General features: G+C 36.9%; 1 protein-coding gene and 1 pseudogene across 10 annotated transcripts; both read left to right on the top strand.

Moving 5' to 3' along the window:
* Window positions 1-1,972: 1,972 nt before the first annotated feature.
* On the top strand, window positions 1,973-2,888 carry LOC122070664 (annotated as a pseudogene).
* Window positions 2,889-6,536: 3,648 nt separating this feature from the next.
* Window positions 6,537-21,191, top strand: LOC122070666 (muscle M-line assembly protein unc-89-like). Of its 10 annotated transcripts, none has more exons than XR_006137920.1 (4): window positions 6,537-7,546; window positions 19,482-19,782; window positions 20,431-20,527; window positions 20,895-21,191. XR_006137920.1 is itself a non-coding variant. In XM_042634868.1 (3 exons), the coding sequence occupies exons 1-2, from the start codon at window positions 6,803-6,805 to the stop codon at window positions 20,524-20,526; spliced, it is 840 nt and encodes a 279-aa protein (XP_042490802.1). In that variant the 5' UTR covers window positions 6,566-6,802; the 3' UTR covers window position 20,527; window positions 20,895-21,191. The 10 variants fall into 10 exon arrangements, 5 of the variants coding, with proteins under 5 accessions (XP_042490801.1, XP_042490804.1, XP_042490805.1 ...); XR_006137921.1 differs by lacking the exon at window positions 19,482-19,782 and adding an exon at window positions 14,991-15,018 and having other exon boundaries at window positions 6,542-7,546; XM_042634868.1 differs by lacking the exon at window positions 19,482-19,782 and having other exon boundaries at window positions 6,566-7,546.
* Window positions 21,192-22,458: the final 1,267 nt, after the last annotated feature.

Below are 22,458 nucleotides of genomic sequence, written 5' to 3'. Positions count from 1 at the left end.
ACAAAACAACTAAATCGGGGAAATGTTTTGGCACTCAGGGACTAAATCCTAATCCATTATTATCTTAGAAAATCCCTAATCTTCAAGATTGAAAATTTAGTGTGTGTGTGTGACAGAGAGAGAGAGAGAGAGAGAGAGAGAGAGTCAAAATAGCAAACAATTCCAAAAGGAATTCTACTACAACTAAGGCATATAGATTCACATGTTTGATGGAAGTTTGTGAATTGTGACTAGGTTTAAACAAATCCATGATATGTGGAAAATTTTGATTTCATTGTAAACATTAGATTCGAAAGCTTTAATATGCTCATATGAAAATAGAATTCTTAGGGTTTCTAGAGGGGTTATGATTGTGATGTAGGAACAGATGATTAAGAATATGTATAAACTTACATTAAGAGTATGTACACACTTACAGGGACTATTGAAATAGGTGGAGCTATTATTGAACTCAAGCAAGATGTATATATAAATGACAAATATTACAAAAAAATTTGGTTATGAACAAATACATATATGGAAAAGGGGATCTCTTTTGCTTTGGATATCAGATATTTATGGAGTAGAAGTGATATCTCCAATCACATTTCAATAGTTAAAAGGGTGAAGTCATATCACATCGTGCGGAAATAAGTGTGTGAGGCATCTCAAGAGGGGAGTGTGGGTTATGTTGGTTTGGGTGTGGTGGATATGTAGAGATAATGAAAGAGTTTTCAGAATCAACCACCAACATTGTTCTTCTTTAGGGTGGCTTTCAAAATTCGAGCCAATGTGGATAATTGTTGGGTTTTGTGTTCTATATGATGTAGAGCCCACATAGTTATTCTTCAACTTGTATATTGGGTCAATATTGTCCACTATATGTACATGGTTGTAAAGATTTAAGAACTTCAGAAACAAGAGCCAAAGAAGAAGGAACAAGAAGATAAATGAGAGAAAATAGAGGTGGAACAAGTTGTGCAATTCATAAGTTAAGTCTACCCCCATATCCCATCTTATATATAATATTATTGATCACAGTCATAGAAGGAAAAGGAAACTAACTCTAACTTAGCTAACAATTATCCTAAACATAATAAGAAACTATATCTAACTACCATAGATAAGCTTGAAACAAATACCATCCCATGGTATAAAGGTCTATGGATATCCATAGATCTTCAACCGACACATATGCTCTAACACTTCTCCTCAAGTAGGAATATACATATCAAAGGCTCTAGCTTGGAACAAAAAGAATATATATATGGGTAAACATCACTCCTCTCCCCTGAACTAAGGCCAAATATCAACTTGACATACCACCTTTCTAAAAATATCACTCCTCTCTTCTATAAGAAAAATATGCCATCTAATAGCCCCAACTATTATATTTGGTTGTTAAGTCAAGTTAAATTTTTTATAATCCCTAAAATACCCCCCCTTTGCCTCTTTCTCCCTTTCCTCCTTTCTCTGAAAAAGTATCTGAAACCATAAGGAACCCTAACTATTGGCATCACCACCCCTCCTTAGTCCACTCAATAGTGTTGGCTCTCCTCTCTTACTTCTCAGACCAGCAGTAGCAAATATCGTGGACAGTTCCTTTGGTGGTGAAAATATTTATTCTTTTTTTTTTGTCCCTATTAGCCTCTATAGCCTACCTCTATACCTAAACACCCAACTCTCTCTCTCTCTCTCTCTCTAGAACTCACTAGCTGGACCCTTCTCTTCCCTTCCCCACCTCTCTCTGGGAGAGAGACAACAGTCAATCAGAAGGAAGAGAACCCCACACTAAGTCTTAGATAGCATCGGACCTGCACGTGTCTACCAAATCTAAAAGCTCATTAGTGTCTTTCTCTCTCTCTGTTTCTCACTCTAAGACTGAAGACTGAGAGGGAATGAGATGATGAAGTAGGATATGAGATGGGTTTGATCAATCAAAGCAATAAAAAGGAGAAAACAAGAGGGTCGTGGAATTCTTGAAGAAGCCAATATGGAATCAACAAACTCACCGAGCAATAAACAACAACAACAATTACACTCTTCTTCTTTGTAGTTGGTCCCATTGGAAGATCGATCAGGGCCAGGTCCTGGTCCTGGTCCTGGTCTCATGTCAAGCCCATTCATGGGCTCCATCTCCATCCAACTTGGAGCAGGTGCTGCTAGTGGTTGTGGTGGAGGAGGAGGAGGAGTTGGAGCTGCTTCTTCCACATCTACAACCACTACTAGCCCTCCACCACCCAGACTTGTTGATGCTTCCCTCGCCATCTCCACCAAATCTAATTCCAACCCATCTAACAGATCCTCTCCTCTTGTTGATTCCTCTAAGAACAAACAACAATAGCTTTCGATTTCCTCTACTACCAAGAGATTATCAAAAGATAGGCACACGAAGGTCTATGGAAGGGGCCTCCACATCCATATGTTGGCAACTTGTGCGGCTAGGGTTTTCCAATTAACACGTGAATTGGGTCATAAATCTGACAGTGAGACCATCGAGTGGCGCTTACAGCAAGCAGAACTTGTAATTATTGACGTCACGGCTATCGGCATAATCCCTACTAATCTTTCACCCCTTATTGTTTCTCTCTGAAGCAGTGGCTCTACCCTTTCAGCCCCACCTTCAAAATCTGCTCCTCATTCCTTTGATGGTGCATTAGCCCTTGCCCACCATTCCCAACAGTATGATAAAGGTGATGCCGATCGGAGACTCCTCGTCGGCTGTGAGATCTTAGGGTTTCATCATCAACAACAGCAACATATCTTGACTAAGGATTAGATCGGTGAAGCTTTGCCTGGTAGTGGTGGTTCAGGTAGATAGCTATTTGAGAAAACGCTTCAGAGAAGATCTATTCAAGGAGGAAATGTTGATATTAAAACAAATTTTGAAGCAGAATTTTTGGCAATAATGGCTGGTCTTGAGCAGGCAAAGATGCATGGTTTTCAGAATCTCTGGATTGAATGTGACTCTGCGGCTGTGATCATTCTTCTCTCTAAAGGTCTGATCCCGTGGTTTATTCAGCAAAGATGGAGGGGTATCTTGCCTTTTATGAATTCTATTAATTGGAAGGTGTCTCATTGCTTCCAGGAAGCTAACATAGTGGCCAATTTCTTGGCTAAATCTGATGCTTGTTTAGAAGTCTCTTCTCCAGTGGCAATTTGGCCTAGGTTGATGTCTATGGAGGCTGGATGCAGCCCAGCATCCAAGATACCGTTTCCCTTAGCTTTTTTTTGTAGTCTTAAGGTTAGGGTGGCTTTCTCTGCTGATGGCAATGCCAAAGGTGGGGTGTCATTTCTTTCTCTTAGTCTATTTTTGTACGGTAGTGTTCTGATTTTTTGTACATTCCATCTTCTTTTTTTTATAAAAATGATCTTTTAGCGGAAAAAAAAAAGAAAAAGAAAAATAGAACCTTAGTAGTATTGGATGGGCAACCACGCTATACATATGATGAGATAAAATGGGATGCAGTTTGGAAACTGAGATTTCGATTTTTATAATCTCTGCTATTTTTGAAGACTAAGTCTTTTCTTTTGTCTTGGCTCCCCTTTCTGCTGATGATAATGCCGAAGGTGGATTAGGGATCTAAGATTTGTTTAGTCTACATATTTTTTTGTTGTATGGCTTCGGCCTATTTATCTTTCACTCATTTTTAACATATTCTTGTTTGTCTTAAAAAAAAATATAAATAAAAGCAAAACTATCGGGATAAACTATGTTTTTTGTGAAGTTTTATCCATCTATTTCTTATATTTCCTTCTTCATTTTATTTCCTCCATTTTTTCTGGGGGTGGCAGGGGGGAATTCTTGGGCTTCATGGAATATATTAATCATATTTCACAAAACAAAACTATTTAAAGAAAAGTTTCTAGCTGAGAATCAACATTGCCACACAATAGATTTAATTGCTTTATTTTACATATTGTATTCATTCTTATAAATATATATATATATATATATTTTTTTTTTTCATGCAAACAGATCAATTTTTCAGGAGATATGGATAATCAAATTGCATAAAGTACGATGATCATCTACTGAACTCTTGTTTTCTTATGCTCATTTACCATGTACATAGTATTGAAGCTCTCCAATTCTTGAACTCCCTATTGAGGGAGGAAGGGAGCTTCTCACCTTGGACAATAATTTCAAAAAGTTGAACTTGATGTTTCCTGAGTCCTTGGAGTTGTTATTCTTCTTGATGTACCTATGCAGTGAAGTTTGGACTGAAATCTAACAATAAATTCAGGTAGCAATGCACTGAAATACAATAGAACTGTCAAAAATGAAAAGAAAAAGATAAAATAAAATAGAAACAGATTGAAATCAAAGGAAATTAAAATAAAGTACATTGTGTGGGCTGAGCCTTGGGGTGAAAGGTAGATACCAACCCCATAAGATTCAGAACCAGAAAGCTTTTTAGGTCTGTTGAAACCTCTTGATAGGATATCTGGTATATGTTCAGCTGAGGTTGCATGCCAAGCAAGCTTAATATTGGATACACCCTTGGCTGCTTTTGTTATCATCTTCTTCGTTATATAAACTTTTAAAAGAGCAAGTGCAAAGGGACTTAGTGCAAACACTTACAGATGGAGGTTATGGTAACATCAGGATAACTTATCATTCCAGAGAGAAAGATAGCCTCCACCTTAGAGTAACCCTCCTCACCCTCCTTCAAGATTGTCACATCTGGCCATTCTCTTCTTTCCATGCTGATGGGATAAGTTTTAGAGGTTTTGGTTTTTTCATCAGGTGAATTTTGTATTATCTTTGGCTCTTATTTCTGTCGCCACCTTAGAAGAGATGTTAATAAGATGTGTTTTTCTGGGAAAGAAATGTTTACCTTCATTATCAATCCATGAAATTGGCATTGGATCTCCAGTAAGCAGATCCACCTGCAACATTTGAGGGAAATCAAAGAGGTAGCATGCACCTGCAATCTGGGCTTCTACTATCAACTTCCCTTCAGAGAAACGCGACTTCATTGTTTCAAATATGATAGAAATGATAGAAGATTGTGAATCTCAGTGTGATTTTCATTATAGAGAGTATTACATTTATACATGAAACTATACATGAAAGTCACTGGTACAGTTGGAGCTACCTTGTGCTAACATTTATTACCATGTACATATGTCAATATTGACAACTAATATTAACAAAATACATCATCTGAGAAGTCAATCCAGGACCCATTATGGTAGAACATGAACTTGGAAGGAGTACCACTTTGCCTGAAACTGTGATAGTTTTGCATTAGGGTTCGTATGGAGGAAATACCATAAATTGGAACCACCTCTACTACATCATCGGAATCATCAAAATCTGAGCATGGGGTAGGAAGATTCAAATCTATTCCAACTTCATTTCTACAAGCATTTTGAGATCCTAATGGTTAGGCTTGCAAGCATCATCATATATTGGAATAACTTCTACACAATCAGAATCATCGGAATCATGGAAATCTGAGCATGGTAGAGGCAGATTCAAATCTATTTCAATTTCATGCCGAGAGAAATTTTTAGATTGTAAGTTTCTCTGGTTGGGGTTGGTCTCTTGCATAGTTGTGAAGGATAGAAGAAATGAGAAGGAATCCAATCCCTCTTGTTTTTATCTCTCGTTTGTTCTTTCTTACAAAACTATACCCTAACAACCCTAAAAAGTTACTACATGTATTATTAATTTTGTTCTATGAGAACATTCTTGTACGGACCTGTGATGAGCAGCTGGACTCCACTGTCTCTCTCCCAATTGCGTAATTTCATGAACTTAGTGAAATCCATTGTTCATCACAGACTTGTACAAAAACGTTCTCGCACGAGGACCTTATCTGCTCTCCAGGGTCCAAGGCCAGCTATATGAAATCTTTCTCATTGGACAAATCTGATATTTATTGTATGTAAGGAAAGTTATAAGTGTGATACAACTCATACAGATACAACTAAGGAAACGTACTATTGAAGCAGTTTCCTGAATTCCATGGGTTGATTCAAGGACAGGTTGAATACACAGTTTTTACAGATTTACAAGCCTTTTTGGCAGGAAAACCTTCTGACAATATTACCTTGATTTTTTCTTATAAGATAAGACTGGTTTAGTTTCTTTGCATTTTTAGGCTTTGTTATATTACTTCATTGGGTTGGGTTGGGTTGGGTTGGTCCATCTTTCTCCCAAATTCAAAGATACATGTATCAGAACTATGACACAGATATTATAGGAAGTCCAATGTGAGTCTTTTTTAGGCTGCCTTGTTTTGTTGTAATTTTTTTTTTCTTTTTTCTTTTTTTTTTGTGGGAGGGGGGGGGGGTGTGGGTGGTGGGAGGCTGGGGGAGAATATGATGCGATATTAGCCCTATAAGGAAAAAAAAAAAAAAAAGGGTCATCTGTAAGAACTTCGCCAACTGTTCATTATGCAGAACTTTTTCCTTTTTATCCAATGAAGAACAGAAAGATCTCTTTGGTGAAATTCTAGGGCCATGCTATCCTATATATACGCAACCATTTGATTGGATTATCTGTGCATTAGATGGAGGAATCTTATTTGATCAACAGAAAATAAAAAAATCAAGGATGTACATTATAATGGTAATCATGGTAAGTGCAAAACATAAGATCAATTCTCAGCTACAAAGGATAAAGAATACAGATTTCACCTCCCTTAGTCTGAACTTAGGATAGAAATCCAAATTGAAGATGCAGTTAATGCACCCAATCAGTTTATGTATATACATGGTATGACAGCTTTGAATAGACACCTCAGTTAAAAACCCATCTCTCTCTCGTTCTCGCTCTATCTTGCTCTCTGCTTTTTCTCTCCAACCCCAAATGGCTGCCAATGAAGGTCCCAAATTTGACTATGAAGTGTTTGAAGGTTTGGAACCACTAGACCCAAATCTCCCATGGGACTACTACCCAAATGACACTACAGCTGAAGAAGGGTCCAAAGAAGCGGTGGTGGTATCACCCATGGAGAAGGAACCACCTTCAACAGAACAACAGCTACCACCACCATCACCAGTGGTTGACAAAGAGATGTACGCATCTAAAGAAATGGTGGTGGTATCACCCACGAAAAAGGATCCATCTCCAGCAGAACAACAACTACCACCATTGTCACCTGTGATAGATGAAGAGATAGATGCATCTGAGGATGCAGTGGTGATATCACAGGTGAAGAATGAACTGTCGCCTGTGGTTGATCAAGAGATAGATAGATCTGAAGAAACAGCAGTGGTATCAACGACGAAGAATGAACTACCACCTGTGGTTGATCAAGCGATAGATGCATCTGAAGAAGAAGTGGTGGTGTCATCCATGAAGAATATACTATCACCAGTGGTTGATCAACAGATAGATGCATCTGAAGTGATGGAGGTATCATCCGTAGAGAAGGAACCAACTTCAGCAGAACAACAACTGCCACCAGTGTCACCTGTGGTTGACAAAAAGAAAGATGCATCAGGTTCAAGGTCTAGAGGGAGGCCAAAACGTGAGCTAAAATGGCCAGATTGGTTGCCACGTGACTGGCACATACAAACGAAGAAAAGAAAATCAGGGCAGATTGATAAGGTAATTTTGCCAGATCTGACTTCTTTTTTCATTGGGTCTGTAAAGTTTCAGATTGTTCCTTTTCATTCTTTCATGTTTGGAATTGATAATATTTTCATCCATATAGTATCTTCTATTCTTTATTTTTACTGGATCTGTAATGTTTGATTTCCCTCTTGATAGAATATTTTTAGGGTTCTATGAAGATGAAGAGCTACAATTTTATTTTCTGTTGAATATAATTTCGGTTACAAAATTTAGACAGCAAGAGCAAAGGAAATCCAGGCTACTGTGTATGGATAGAGTCGGATTCTGCTGCCATTGTATCTTTCATTCAATCTAAAACCATTTCGTGGTTTGTGCTCCAAAAGTGGATATGCATGCAGTCATATCTTGTATCGATTCCAAGGAAGATAACTCACTGCTTCAAGGAGGCTAACCTTGTGGCAAACTATTGGCAAAACAAGCTGCAAAGACTGGTGGTTCTAGGGATATGATGAGCTTTCCTTCTCATGTGAACGTGAAAATTGCTAACGATGCAATGGACTGTCCAAGATTTAGATTCAATTAGTCTCAGGTTTCTTCTCTTCTTGCTAATGGCAATGCTGAAGGTGGGAAGAGATTAACTTGATTTTTTGCTGGTTATTTTCGGTTTACTATTTTTCTTGCTGGTTTTTTCTTTTTAATAATATTGATCTTTTAGCAAAAAGGTTACAAAATTTAGACTGTCAACCATGCAAAGGTGAAAGTGTATGGACAAAGCTACAATTACAGAACCAAAGAGCATATCAGGTTCTTGTATGAGAACGTTTCCGTACAGTCCACGTGTTCATCATAGGCGCATATGAATACGTTCTCGTACGAAGACCTGATTTGAACTCACATAACCATAGGGAAAAATTGCAAAACTGCCAGCCTTTTCCCTATATTTAATTAAGGGTGTCAAAACCAAACTAAAAGTATTTACCGAAATCGAACTTAGCCATTTAATAAATGTTTTTTTTTTTCAAAATTCAGAACGTTTAGTTAAATGATTTAAACTGAATTGAATTGTCTAAATGGTCGGTAAATCTATTAATATATACATAATAAGCTAAGTCATGTATAGTTAGAATAACTATTATAGTAAGAACAAATAATCCCATTAATAAATAAAAAAATTTTAAACCTTTTAAAATAAAAAATAAAAAATAAAAAATAAAAATTTTTACCTTACAATTATTAAAAGAAAAAAAAATTATATGTATATATATATAAAGAATTCAATTCAATTCAATATTATGTTTATACCTATTTCAGTAAAAAAAATTAAAGATAAAAAGACAAGTTTCAATAAAAAAATGTAAAAAATAAAAATGGAAATAAATAAAATTGAAATTGAACCATTTAAACCAAAACTATTTATTAAACGGTTCAGTTTTAGTTTTACCTAAGAAATAATACATCGAACCAAACCAAATCATTTATACTGAAACCAAACCATTTAACACCCTTATGTACAATAGTTTTCCATCTTGGAAAGATGGTATTTTCATCCTACCATGGGCTAGGACAAGTGTAATTCGAAAATTATGGTGAGAGAAGTATAGGTAAAATTGCAAAGCTTTCAGCTTATCCACATCTTGTTTGTCATGTATAATAGCTTTCCATACAAGAAGGATGGCATTTTCATCCTACCATGGCCTAGCACATTTCTTCTTTTTCGGTTTAAGGATGGAAACCAGCAAGGTTTGGCACAGGTTCTGATCCTGAGCCTGATCCAGCAGACCCTAACTAATTTGAACCTCAACCAGATGCTGACCCACCAACAACTGGTACTAGGGGTCAGGGCTTCCTGTGGGAGGTTTTGGTAGAAGTGGGAAGTAGCATTGAGAATTAAGTTAAGGAAAAAAAAAAAAAGAACTGCAAATTGTATCAACCAAATGGTGCAGTCAGTTCATGACATGCAACCAGTAGACTTTTTTTTTTTTTTTTAGATTATAATTTAGTGAGAAAAAGAAAAGAAAAAATTGGGCCAGTGGCTAGCTTAGCGCGGCTCAATCAATGGGGGGTTTAGGATGAAGGCATGACGATCATTTCCAAAGGAAAAGGAGAGAGTGTAACACAAGCAGGGTGCCCTAGCAGTGTGGCCTTGCGCTAGGCCCCAAGGGAGCACGCAAACGGGTTACAATCATAATGAAGTAGTCCAAAAAAAACCCCTCCAAATCTTCTCTGACAACAGTGACAATACATGGGGAACCAAAAGGGATGCACTCCCCATTGGGTTGCACTCCCCATTTATCCACAAGAAACATCTTCCAAGTAGGCTTCTTTCCTTTAAGAGTAATAGCCAGACATCGGTCACTACATCTCCTCTGATATCACTGAAAATAGAAGGTCATAATCTAGTTTTGTCACGGACGATGAGTGTGGATTAGATTCTTGCACAAGAACCATTCTCATATGATCTGATCCATGCAACTTGTGGTGGATTCCATGTGTGTGGATCAGTCCCTTTCAAAAATGGTTCTCATACAAGAAACGGAAAATGTTGAAGTTTCTGTCCTTCCAAATATAGACAATGGTTGAGCGAAATCTCATTTGCCAACAGAGCTAATCATCTCCCTTGAAGTTCTTTCCCATCCAATAAGCCTCGGCTACAACCAAGTTGTTCAACCTTTGCATGGATATGGGTGCATGGTGGCCTTCCCTCTGATGACATGGTGTTTAAGCACATGGTTCCATTAGATTTAAGGAGTGTACTCTGTCACAATAATTGTGAAAGTAGCTAGCTCCCTTATCTTCCTTAATTGCTCTCTAGTGGTGGAGCTTTGGAACAAGTTTTTTATTTTCTTTATAATATTCATTGGTTGGGCTTTAATTCTAGTGACTGTGGTTTCTGAATTAAAAGGAGATCGAAGATGGATCAGGTTCTCATATGTACACATATGGAATCCAATTGGAATCCACAACAGGGTTGGACTTCATGTGTATGGATCATGGAACTTCATGGCAGAATTCACAGTTGTGATCAAAGGACTTAAATCAGCACGAGAAAAAGGAATCCGTCTTCTCTAGATAGAGTGTGACTCGAATGAAGTAGTGGAGTGTATATCTCATCAAAATATTCCTTAGAGATTCCTTCAATAACTGTAATACCTAAAGGGTTTTCTTTTATCTATACAATGGTATATTTTGCATTGCTCCAGAGAAGTCAATTGTGTGGCTGATTTTCTCGCTAAGAAAAAAAGTTTTGTAGATCAGAAACTTGAGATTGGGATGCGGCATTTATTTCCCATGATGTAAATTGGGACTCATTGTAGTGCCTAAGATATAGATTTATTGGACAATTGGGATTACTTTTCTCAGCTGCTGAAGGAAATTCCGAAAGTGGGAGATTGAAGTAATTGAGTTGTATTTGTATATTCTAGGGATGTTTGAATGTAATCTTTGTATAATTTATTTATTTAACTCTATTTTTTTGACAAAAAAAAATAAATAAATAAAAAGAGGGGACCATAGAGATGAAGGATATCTTCTAACATTAGGGATTTAAAATTGCAGTTGAAGAATAGATGATCATTACTCTCTATACCAGTCCAATAGAAAGAACAATAAGGAGTTACTTAGATCTTCCTCTTCAGGAGTTGGTCCTATTTTGGGGCACATCTACCATACATTGATATGCCATAGAGGACTTCCTACGGATGTTGTGCGATAACCACACATGCAACTCAATTCAATTGGGGACACAGCTAAATGAATGATATCTTAAACATACTTCATAGTGACTAGTCTGGAAGGGGTGGCATCCGAATTATGAAGCCTAGGAGTGAAAAAAAGAAAAAAAAAAAATTCTTGTAATGCCATTCAATTCCCCCCACACCTCAATAAGGTCTTTGGAAGTAATAATGTGCAACAATTACTATCATTGACAACAGACTACACAACTACCAATCGATCCGAGCCCACTTCAAACCTATTTCGATCCCCATACCTATTTAGCATAATCTTACCAGGATGCCAAGAGTCTAATCAAATCCTGGTTGAGTTCCCCTTCCCAATGATAAGGTGGATGGATGGTTTAGCACGAGACCTATACTTGAGCATTTTTCTCCACACCCATAAGAAATATTTGAGAGGTTTCACTATCCAAAAAGAATTAGATTTCAAGTATTTGAGATTCACTTGTTTGACCCAAAGGCAATCCCTTTGAGAAGCCACCCATTTTTACTGCTTCAAGATGTCTGCTATGGATTTAGTTATCGAAGTATGATACTGATCTGGATAGGATCACATTAGTTTGTATCAGTCACTTTTGCCCTTACTTTTCACAAAAAAAATACACTTTTTTTTTATACTATATTTTTCCTTAGCCGATCTAAGTCAGTCAGGTATCGATACCAATACGATATGTCCAACACAATTGATCTAATGCTAATATTTAGAACCATGATGATTGTAGTATTCAAGTCCTTAATCCATTTGATACCCAGACCACCTTTTTTCCTTAGGGTCACAGATGAAGTGCCATGAAATATGGCAGTGTTTCCTCTCCATGTTGGGCCAAGACCAAAGGAAATCAGATGACATGGTTTCAAGTTTAGCCTTCTTATCCACCTTTGGCAAAGCATGTTGCAGTATCAAGAGCTACAATTTTATGGTATGTTCTTCCTCATTTCTCTATTGAGGATATAACTTGAGATGCTCAAGAAAAACCTCAGTTCAGATTTAACTGAGCATTAGTTTATTTTTGTAGTCTTCTTATTTGCTAATTGCCATACCAAAGGTGGATAGGAAGGCTGCCGTTTTTTGTAGTAGGCCATATTTTTAATAATATTCTATTGCTGATCTAAAAAGAAAAAAAAAGAAAAGAGAACAACCCCGACTAGTAAATGTATCCACCTTAGAGCACATAATTAATAAGCTGGAGCCTCCTTACATGGGATAAAAATATTATCTTTCACCATTTTAAGCACTTCTTTATTGTCTTGAAAGAGGGGAGTACAATCCTCAACCTTCAACATACCAGAGATCCTTTACCCCATATATTATTTTGGGTAACCTGATTTCATATTTCCTTCTAAGAATGTATAGATTTATTGGATAATTGGGATTACTTTTCTCCTCTGTTGATGGAAATTCCAAAGGTGGAGGATTGAAGTAATTGAGTTGTATTTGTATGGTCTAGGGATGTCTGGACGTAATCTCCATATCATTTATTTATTTAACTCATTTTTTTGACCGAAAAAGAAGAAGAAGAAGAAGAAAAGAGGGGCCATAGAGATGAGGTATCTTCCAACACTAGGGATGTAAAATTGGAATTGAAGAATAGATGGTCATTCCTCTATGTAACATCCCAATAGAAGCAAAAAAAAAAGAAAAAAAGGGCTTAGCTAGATCTGCTTCTTCAGAAGGTGGTCCTAGTTGGGAGCACATCCACTATACATTGCCATGTCACAAACGAATGCTTGGGGATGTGCCATCACCACACATGCAACCCAATCACTTAGGGACTCGGCTGAGGAATGGTGCCCCAAGCATACTTAATAGTGAATAGGCTAGAAGGGATGGTGATATGGTTCTGGAGTAACTCAACCCCATAAATCAGCTTACAAGGTAAGGGGAGTCAAGACCATATCAACCCACATCAATTTCCATTTGAAATCAATGTGGCATCAGTCCCCATATGCTGATAAGGGATCATAACATACCACCACACTTCCAAACCCGACATCTTAGGTGGCCCACTCCAGATTAGGTAGCCCTTTTTATGTGACTCTCACTCTGCTCCAAGGTTTTAGCTTGGCGTCAGGCAGCACTTTCCTAGTGATTCTCACTCTGGCAACAAGTCGCCCCTTCTGCACGCAGTTTGGACTGATGATAGACTACTTTGATACAACTGATACGATCCTAGAAGAATTCAACCCCATAAACTGGCTTACAAGGTGAGGGGACCCAAGACGTGATCAACTCACATCAATTTCCATAGGAAACCGACTTAGGTCAGCCCCCATATGCTGATATAGGATTGTAAAAGATGCCTTCTAAATGATGGAGCATCGGACTGAATTAAGAAATTCTTATAATGCCATTCAATTCTCCTATACATCGACAAGATCCATGGAAGTAGGAGTGACACAAATTACTATCCTTGATAATAGACTGCACAACTGTCAATCTATCTGAGCCCGCATCAAACCTATTTCAATCCCCATACATATTCAACATAATCTTAGCTGGGTGCCAAGGGTCGAACCAAATCTTGGTTGAGTCCCCATGTAATATGGTAGATAAATTGTTCAGCACGTGACATAAACTTCAGCATTTTTCTCCACAGCCACAAGCAATATTTGGGAGGTTTAAATATCCAAATAGAATCAGATTTCAAGTACTTGAGATTAACCCATTTTACCCAAACTCAATCCCTCTGAGAAGCCACCCATCATTATCACTTCAAGATGACTGCAGTGTTCATCTTCTTAATCCCTCTGATCCCCAAACTACCTTTTGCCTTGGGGTCGCAGATGAAGTCCCATGATATATGGCAGAGTTTCCTCTCCAAACTAGGCCAAGACCACAAGACATCATTAAATGGGTTGATTCCAAGAATGGAATAAATCACTCAATGAAAAGAGATTATCTTCTCAAAACTTCCACGACCTCTTCCTGAATCGCATTATAGTAGCTTAATTTGATTGAAACAAGAATTGATGCCATCTTATAGATATTTGATCAAAAGATTATCCTTTGGGTTGGCTAAATATTGGATATCATGGTCCATATCAACTGTACATATGGCTTATCCCATATTAGACTTTTCAATTTCTATCATTATCTTTTTTTTATTTCCTTTTTAAATCTCTCTCTCTCTCTCTCTCTCTCTCTCTCTCTCTCTCCTCCCATAATACGGGGTAGATATGTCGTTTCATAGGATGAGAGTAGAGAGAACGACACAGGGAGGTGTAAGCATATGCTAGGCAGCTTGGCAACTTTCTTTATCCCAATTTTCTATAATTATCCATTTATTTTCTTTGGAAACATATTACGTTTTTGTATTTTATTTATTTTTCAATGGCTGAGAGTAGTAACAAAAATAAAATATATGTATGAGAACCTGTTTTGATCTAATTTTTTGTTTTGTAATTTATTTATTCATTAATACAATTCTTTTGCTGCTAGTGCAAAAATAATAATAATAATAATAATAATAATAATAATAATAATAATAATAAGAGTTAAAGGTTAACTTTGTATAAACTTGAGTTGTAAATATATCAATAAGATTATTATTTTATATATCTTTCTTTTTCTTTTTATTTTTATTTTCAGCGATAAATATGCTTTACCAATATAACAATGGTAAGAAAATGAGTATTTCTCTCTGTTTGAAGCTACCTGAATTATGATCTTTTCTCTTTATCTAATTGTTTTTCATATTGACTTATGTCTAATTGATGAGGCCAAGAACATGTATTGTCTACAGTTTTGGGAAGAAAACCAAAAGACTTAAGGTATTATTTGATTTGTCATTGCACTTACTTAAAACTAGTGTTACTCTTTTCCAATTAAATAGATGATAAATGTCAACCACACCATTTATCAATTTGATGGAGAAATGGATGAGGAAATTCATGTAGATAAGAGATATGGACAGCTCTAAAGCTGTGATAGTTAAATAGGATTAGGTCTGTAAGCCTAGGGAGGAAGGAGGTTTGGGGATTTGTAGATTTCGAGACATCAATAAGTCCCTTCTGTGTAAACAAGTATGGAATATAAAGGACGGTGTCTTAGGGATGAGTAGGCTTTTTAAGGCTAGATTTCTTAGCAATGGAAATCTCAAGGCAACATATAAGTCCTCTTTTGTTTGGCCAGGTCTTCGTAAAGTTTGAAACTTTGTTTCAAGCAGAGAGCGTTAGATAGTAGGAAACGGTCAAGATATTAGGCTCTGGACTGATAATTGGCTTGGAGATAAATCTATCGTTGAGACCTGTGGAATAGATCATGATATCATTAAGAGCTCCTCCCTGAAGGTGGCTGATTTAATTAATAACTTTCACTAGGAAATTCTTGCTGTCCGATTTCCTCTTCTTCAAAATTGTTTTACTGTTGCCCACTCTATTAGTTTGCCCCAAATTGACATGAAGGACAAATGTACTTGGAGATGTACAATTTTTGGAGTCTTTTCTGCTATTTCTGCTTGGGATGAGATCAGAAAGCGTAACCCCAAGGTCCCTTAGAGCTCCATGGTATGGGAAAAATTCTTGCAACCAAGACAATCTACTTTTGGTTGGCATTTGATGCATAAAAAACTGCACACTAATAATATTATTTCTGCCAAGGGTATACCATTGTGTCCATGTGCAATTTATGTGAAGAGAAATCTAAGTCTTTCAATCATGTATTCATGGGCTGCAAGGTTGTAGTGATGATTAGGAAATAAATTCTTGACTGTTTTGGAGTTTCATGGCCTGAAATAGAGGATGTGAGCCTTCTAGTTCAGTGGTGGATTAGAAAGTGCAGGGTGCTAACAATTAAAGAACCTTGGTCCATGGTGCTGATTATTATGGCTGATAGTCTTTGGAAATAAAGAGATGCTAAGCGCTCTAAAGGTAGGAAGCTCAACATCAACTGTATCTTCGAAAATATCAAGAGCGATTTCCATGAATCAAAAATCACCTTACGAGATCAAGTCAAGCAGCCATTTGATCTTCTTTACTGTCATAGTCTTGGTTTACACATTGCCCCTATTTGTCCTTCAGAGATCTTGGAAGTGTACTAGTGCAAACCAATGCAAGGATTGGTGAAACTTAATGTAGATGGCAGCTATATATGCAACCCTGAAAGGGTAGACGTAGGTGGAGTTATTAATAATAATATAGGTGCTATGATTGGCTCTTTCAAAGTGTTCCTTGGAATTCAGTCCAACTATATTGTCGAATTTCAAGCTTTGATTGAATGTATTCAAACGTCAAAATATTTGGGGGTGAAATCTCTTTGGATTGAATCTGACTCTACGGCGGTGGTGGTTGCTACTCAAGCTAGATCCATCCCATTGTGCATTACTCAGGAATGGATTTCTCTTCAACCATTTTCGAACTCTATAATTTGGAAAATATCTCACTACTTTAGGGAGGCTAACTGTACTGCTGATTTTTTAGCAAGGGATGCAACAAAAGCATGGATATCAAGGAAACATGTATCTCTTCCCAAGCATATAAGGGATGAGGTCACCCATGATGCAAAATCTAGACCTAGATACCGTTTTGATTAATACTGATTGCTTACCCTATTGATGGCAATGCCAAAGGTGGGGGCTTAAAATCGGTTCTTTATGTGTCTTGTGAATTTTTTTTTTTTTCCTTTTTAATGAAATTTTGAATCTTCTAGCCAAATATATATATATATATATATAAATATGTCAAGTACACCATGTATTCCAATCTTTCTCCGATGGAAAGATTTCTAGACTTTATTGAAAGAAAGAAAGAATAACAAACACCTAATGGGGAAACAAAATATAAGAATAGAAAAAAAGGACACTTAAAGAAGCCATATCTACCATACACTGGGAAGACTATATTCTAGTGAAGAAATTTTAAAGGTTGCAAATATGAATAATTTATACTCTTGTTTATTATATTGATACATATGTGAAGCAAACTCCAATGTAAATAATTATTGTATATACATCGAGAGGATTTCCTACGATGTCCGAGTACTAACTTGGGTAAGTGGAAAACCCCTATTAGGAATTGTTAAATAGGGGCAAAGGAATTTCATAGGAGAAAGAGTGTTGTGGGCCCCCATTTATATGAGAGGGCATATAAGTAATCCGCACATGGACAGTGTGTATATCCTTTACCCATGCATTATTTTGAAAAAATCCTAATTTCATATTACCTTCTAAGAATGTATTTGATTTGGGGTACTCCAACATGACATCTGTGCTGGACTCAATTGAATGGAAATTTGAATCTTAACTAGTAAGAATAAGAAATTGTTAAATAGAAAATGAAGCTCAAACATATTTGTTTTATAAATACTTCTTTTTTTTTTTGCTAAATGTCAACAATGAATATTATTAATAGAACAAAAGAATGAAAGCTTACAAAATAGACCTATTGGATCAGAAAGAAATGCATTATATTAAAAATAGGAAGAAAAAAATGGAAACAGCAAAACAAAGAAGAGAAAAATAAAAAATCGCTACCCCAACCCCCACCTTCGGCATTGCCATCAGCAGGGGAGAGGGAAGCGCATTAACCAAATCTAAAATTAGGTCTTCCTTCAGCGTCTCTTCTAATCAGCTCCTTTACATGGTCGGGGAAGACAATATTTGAGCCCGAGATCCCCGTCTTTGTTGCATCTCTAGCCAGATAGTCTACAATCGAGTTCGCCTCCCTGAAATTGTGGGATATTTTCCATGAGATTCCCTCCAAGTAAGGTTGAAGGAGGATCCATCACTGTAAGGCAAACCACGGGATTTCTTTTGCTGGAACGAGGTCGTGACTACACTAGAATCAGTCTCCACCCACAAGCAGTTTATTCCTAGCTCACGAGCACGCATCAAACCCACTTGGTTACAATGGGTTAATTATGCTTGATCATATTTATATTATAAGAAAAAAAAATAGATGTGAGACTAAAATAGTTTGTTTCTATAGGAACTGATACTCATTTAGTTGGGAGAAAACTCAATCAAGTTGAGTTGAAAGTGGTAGTATTATATGTACCATTATATAGTATCAAGCCATTATCCATATCTATGAACTCAAAACTCTTAATCTATTTGGAATTTATCCAAAGATCCATAGGAACATTATAGATCTCAAACTGATTACCACCACTGTAGAAATTTCCTTTTAGAAAAATACTTAATAGACTGAAGCTCTATAAGATGACCACTAATAGATGAATAGCCTAACAATTTTCACAGTTAATAATTCAAAGAATGAGGAGGCCTTGGTCTAAAAAGGCTTCGGGATATGAACAAGGCTCTGTTGGCGAAGTTAGCTTGGAATATCAAGCATGGTGATTCGCAATTGAGTAGGCTTATCAGAGCTCGCTTCCTTTCTGCCTCTGGTGCTATTGAAAGGGGTCATAAGCGCTCCTCTATCTGGCTGGGGGTGAAGAGAATGTGGTCCTTTGTATCTGACAATGAAAAATGGTTTGTTGGTGATGGTCATTGTATTAAATTTTGGTCTGAAAATTGGTGGGGTCACAAACATATTTGTGAGGTCTCTGGACTGCCTGAGGATGTTTTTCTAAACCTGAATCACTCAGTTGCAGAATTATAGAGAATAGGCATTGGGCTCTCCCTCATGTTAAATCTGCCATGTTGAAGAATTTATTTACATCAATTAAGGCCATTAATTTGTCAGCATTGGAGTCAAAGGACATCTATCTGTGGGGGCTGGATACGATGGGAAAATTCTCTGTGAAGTCCGCCTGGGATGCTCTTAAGTCTCAATATCCTTAGGTTCCCTAGGCAGGAATGGTTTGGAGTAATATGCTTCCCCCTAGGCTCTCCCTTCTGGGTTGGCGCTAGGGGTTTGGAAAATTTCCTACAGATGATTCGATCCAAGCTAAAGGGATCTCATTTCCCTCTAGATGTGAGCTATGTGGTGCTTCTTCTGAATCCTTCTCCCACCTATTTTTGAATGTGATTTCTCTATTGGGATTTGGAAAAGTGTGTTGGAAATCTTCAATATATATTGGACAAATTGCAGATCCTCCGTTGAGCTGCTTGCTTGGTGGAGGAATAAAGGAAGAGGCTGGGCTCTGAAATCAGCTTGGGAAATCGGTTTTTTTTTTCAATCATTGACGCTATTTGGTCTGAAAGGAACTAGAGACATTTTGAGGGGAAAGCTCGATGCTTAATCATGATAGCTTGAGCTATAAGAGGGAACATAAGTTTCATTTGCAGTCACTTGAAATTTGCTCCTAAATCTTCAGTTGATCTGATCATTTCCAGGAAAATAAACTTGTCGCTATCTTCTCTGGGCGAGCGGTCTATTCTGGAGGTCCATTGGTGCAAGCCTTTTCCCTCCTAGATCAAGCTTAACGTTGATGGGTGTTCACTTGGGAATCCGGGTAGAGCAGGAGCTGGAGGAATTTTCAGAGACCATGAAGGTAGGAAAATTTGGTGCTACAAACTCTTCTTGGGAATTTCTACAAGTTTTTTGGCTGAAGTTTGGAGCATCATCAAGGGTATGTGGCTTGCCTTCGAGATGAACATTCAGCGCTTGTGGATTGAGTCTGACTCATTTGCTGTGGTATTCATCTTCTAGCATAGTCTTATTCCATGGGCTGCTCTTTAGGAATGGTCAGCTTTGTCTGCTTTCCTTACCTCCATTGGGTGGAAAACAACCCACTGTTTCAGAGAATCTAATCCAATGGCAGATTTCTTGGCTAAGGATGCTGCCAAATCTGGTATAGATAGTGATGACCTGCTGCTCCCCCTTCACGTGGCTAATGAGTTGCAATTTGATATGGCTGGGCGTTCTCGCTTTAGATTCATGTTTTCTTCTAGATAGCGGTTGTGAGCCTCTACTGATGGCAATGCCAAAGGTGGAGGCTCGCTTCTGGCTTTTGTATATATATATATTTTTTCATCTTTCTATATTTTAATATAATCTGATCTTCTAGCCAAAAAAATGATTCAATTTGTAGATTTTTTTTTTTTTTTAATGATCAAAAGTGAACCCTAGATCTATTCTCCCTAGGCCTTTGAGATATACTACTTACATCTTATGTATGCGTATCCAGTAGATATAAGGTTGTGATTATATTAGTATCTTTGAAACTTTATTGAGACATGGATGGATTTCATTTATTGTATTTGATAAGATTTGTAAGATGTGTCCTTCGTGTGCTTATATGTGGGCTAGAAAAATAACATTTTTTTTTATCATGTTGTGCAGTTTTTCCAAGATCCAACTCTTCTCCACAAATTCAAATCTAAGAAGTATGTTCTTGAATTTCTTAATAAACAAAAGGAGTCAGATGTGGTGGAGTAAGGTAAATGATGATTCCTTTGTGATCACACTTACAATTTCGAATCATATCTATTCTGATTCATTCCATCCTGGTTTTAAAGATAAGTGTTTAATTGATCAAGTCATTCAATTTGGATCAGTTTTCAGGGGCACATATATGATTTATTATATAGTGGTATGGTGATTTTTGCTAATTTTTGGGTTCCATTGCTTGGATTACGCTGATGAGTGTCTCCAGGATATATCTGATTGACCTATGATTGTGATCCTTAAATCCTTGGATTTCTTCAATATATAATGGTTTTTTGTTTTTTTTGCTTTGTTTTTTTGTTTTTGTTTTTTTATTTTTTCTCTCTGTTTCCTTATCTTCTTTTCCATTCTTGCATCAGGGCATCTGCTGAGCTTTCATATAGGGGCGTTTTAGTTGATGAGGACATATCAGTCTCTTCTTGGAGGGGAATCTATTGCCTAATAATTTAGAGTTTCATTTCGTTTACATTTGAATGAGTTGTCGAATATCGGTAGTTATTTAAGAATTTATTTCATTTTAATTTGAACCAGATGCAGAATTTTGGTAGCCGTTTAGGATTTTATTTTGTTTTAATTTGAACCAGTTGTAGAATGTTAGTAGTCATGTAAGAATTTATCCCATTTTAATTTGAATCAATTGCAGAATATTGATTTGATGTCTTTACTTCTTTTTTTTTTTGGTAGAAATCTTATTACTTCTTCATGTAAGGTAAAATGTACTTTTAAGGGTCTTTAATTCTAGTGTATAAATTAAGGGTGTCAGTTTGACCCTATCGACTGGAGCCTGCCCTGGTCCATCCGGAGCTCGAATAATGCCTGGGCTAAGATTTTTTTACCATGAGGGTGGATCAGGGTTGAAAAATATTAATACTCCCTTTCAATTGCTGCCAGTATTTTGGGTCACTGTACATGTAGAACTTGTGGCCCTTCTTTTGGGTGGCCAAACTTGTATATAACATTGATGTGGTGGGCCTGGTGGCTCTAATATCATTTTGAGTTATGAAAAATCAAAAGCTTCAGCTATTAAGTGGTGAAGATCAATTGGTATATGGAGGCATCCAAAGTCCTAGAGTTAATTGACGTGGGATTGTAGCCAATAGAAATCTAGTTATATGCTATTCGCCACTGCATATTGCAAGGTCAGTATGCACCAAACTCAACTGACTGGTTTCACCTGTTGTTCTTAACCGAGTTTCTTTCTGCTTTGATGTGGCTCTTTTATGAATAACAGTAGTTTAAGACGAAGTTGGTCCATCTTTTTGCATGGCTTTTATTATGATTTCACCATATCCTTGTGATCTAAATGGAGAAGGACCAGAAGGTTTAAAATGAAAAGGTCCATAAGGTTTATCATAAATCGATTTTGGCTATGGAGCTCACCTATAGAATATTTAGGCAATGTTTGAACCTTAACGCAAGAAATACCTGGCCCACGTGTGTGTTTTCTTCTTTTTTTTTTTTTTTTTTTTTTTTTTTTTGAGTGAATTGGAGTAAATGTTAATGCAGCTTGTGGTTGGGTTCCCCTCTGTGCTCGAACTGGTTTCATACTTCCTACAGTCATTCCTGGTTCAGCAAGTGGTGTTAATAATCCTGAACTCTAATCAGCCTCATTTATGAAATGATCCAAAATTTAATAGCTTCTCTTTTTTACTCAGATAAATTGGTGAAAATAAACAAGTGATAGCTTTCAGAAGCTTGAATGCTTTATTCTCTCTTGATTTTTAATATTGGATTAATGCTTGTCATTGCTTATTCTAGGGTTTCCCCTGGTGGCGTCCAAGACCGACTTATTCCTTGGGTCAGCATTGTTACTTTGATTCTTAGAAAGTATGATTATATGAGTAATTCTACCCACATTACACATTTCTTGCTTCCTACAAACAATTCAATAGCTATAATGATACATGCGGGATTGCAATCGAT

This window comes from Macadamia integrifolia, unplaced genomic scaffold (genome assembly GCF_013358625.1).
Source record: "Macadamia integrifolia cultivar HAES 741 unplaced genomic scaffold, SCU_Mint_v3 scaffold968, whole genome shotgun sequence".
In the NCBI taxonomy this organism is placed as follows: domain Eukaryota; kingdom Viridiplantae; phylum Streptophyta; class Magnoliopsida; order Proteales; family Proteaceae; genus Macadamia; species Macadamia integrifolia.
Note: the sequence above shows the minus strand (reverse complement) of the source record. Positions and strands in the feature narration are given on the sequence as shown.

What these genes read in the sequence shown, in the direction of transcription:
- LOC122070666 (XM_042634867.1), top strand. Translation starts at nt 6,803, where the DNA reads ATGGCTGCCAATGAAGGTCCCAAATTTGACTATGAAGTGTTTGAAGGT. An exon ending in AATCAGGGCAGATTGATAAG is followed by an intron (nt 7,547 to 10,415) that starts GTAATTTTGCCA and finishes CTGAATTAAAAG; the next exon opens with GAGATCGAAGATGGATCAGG.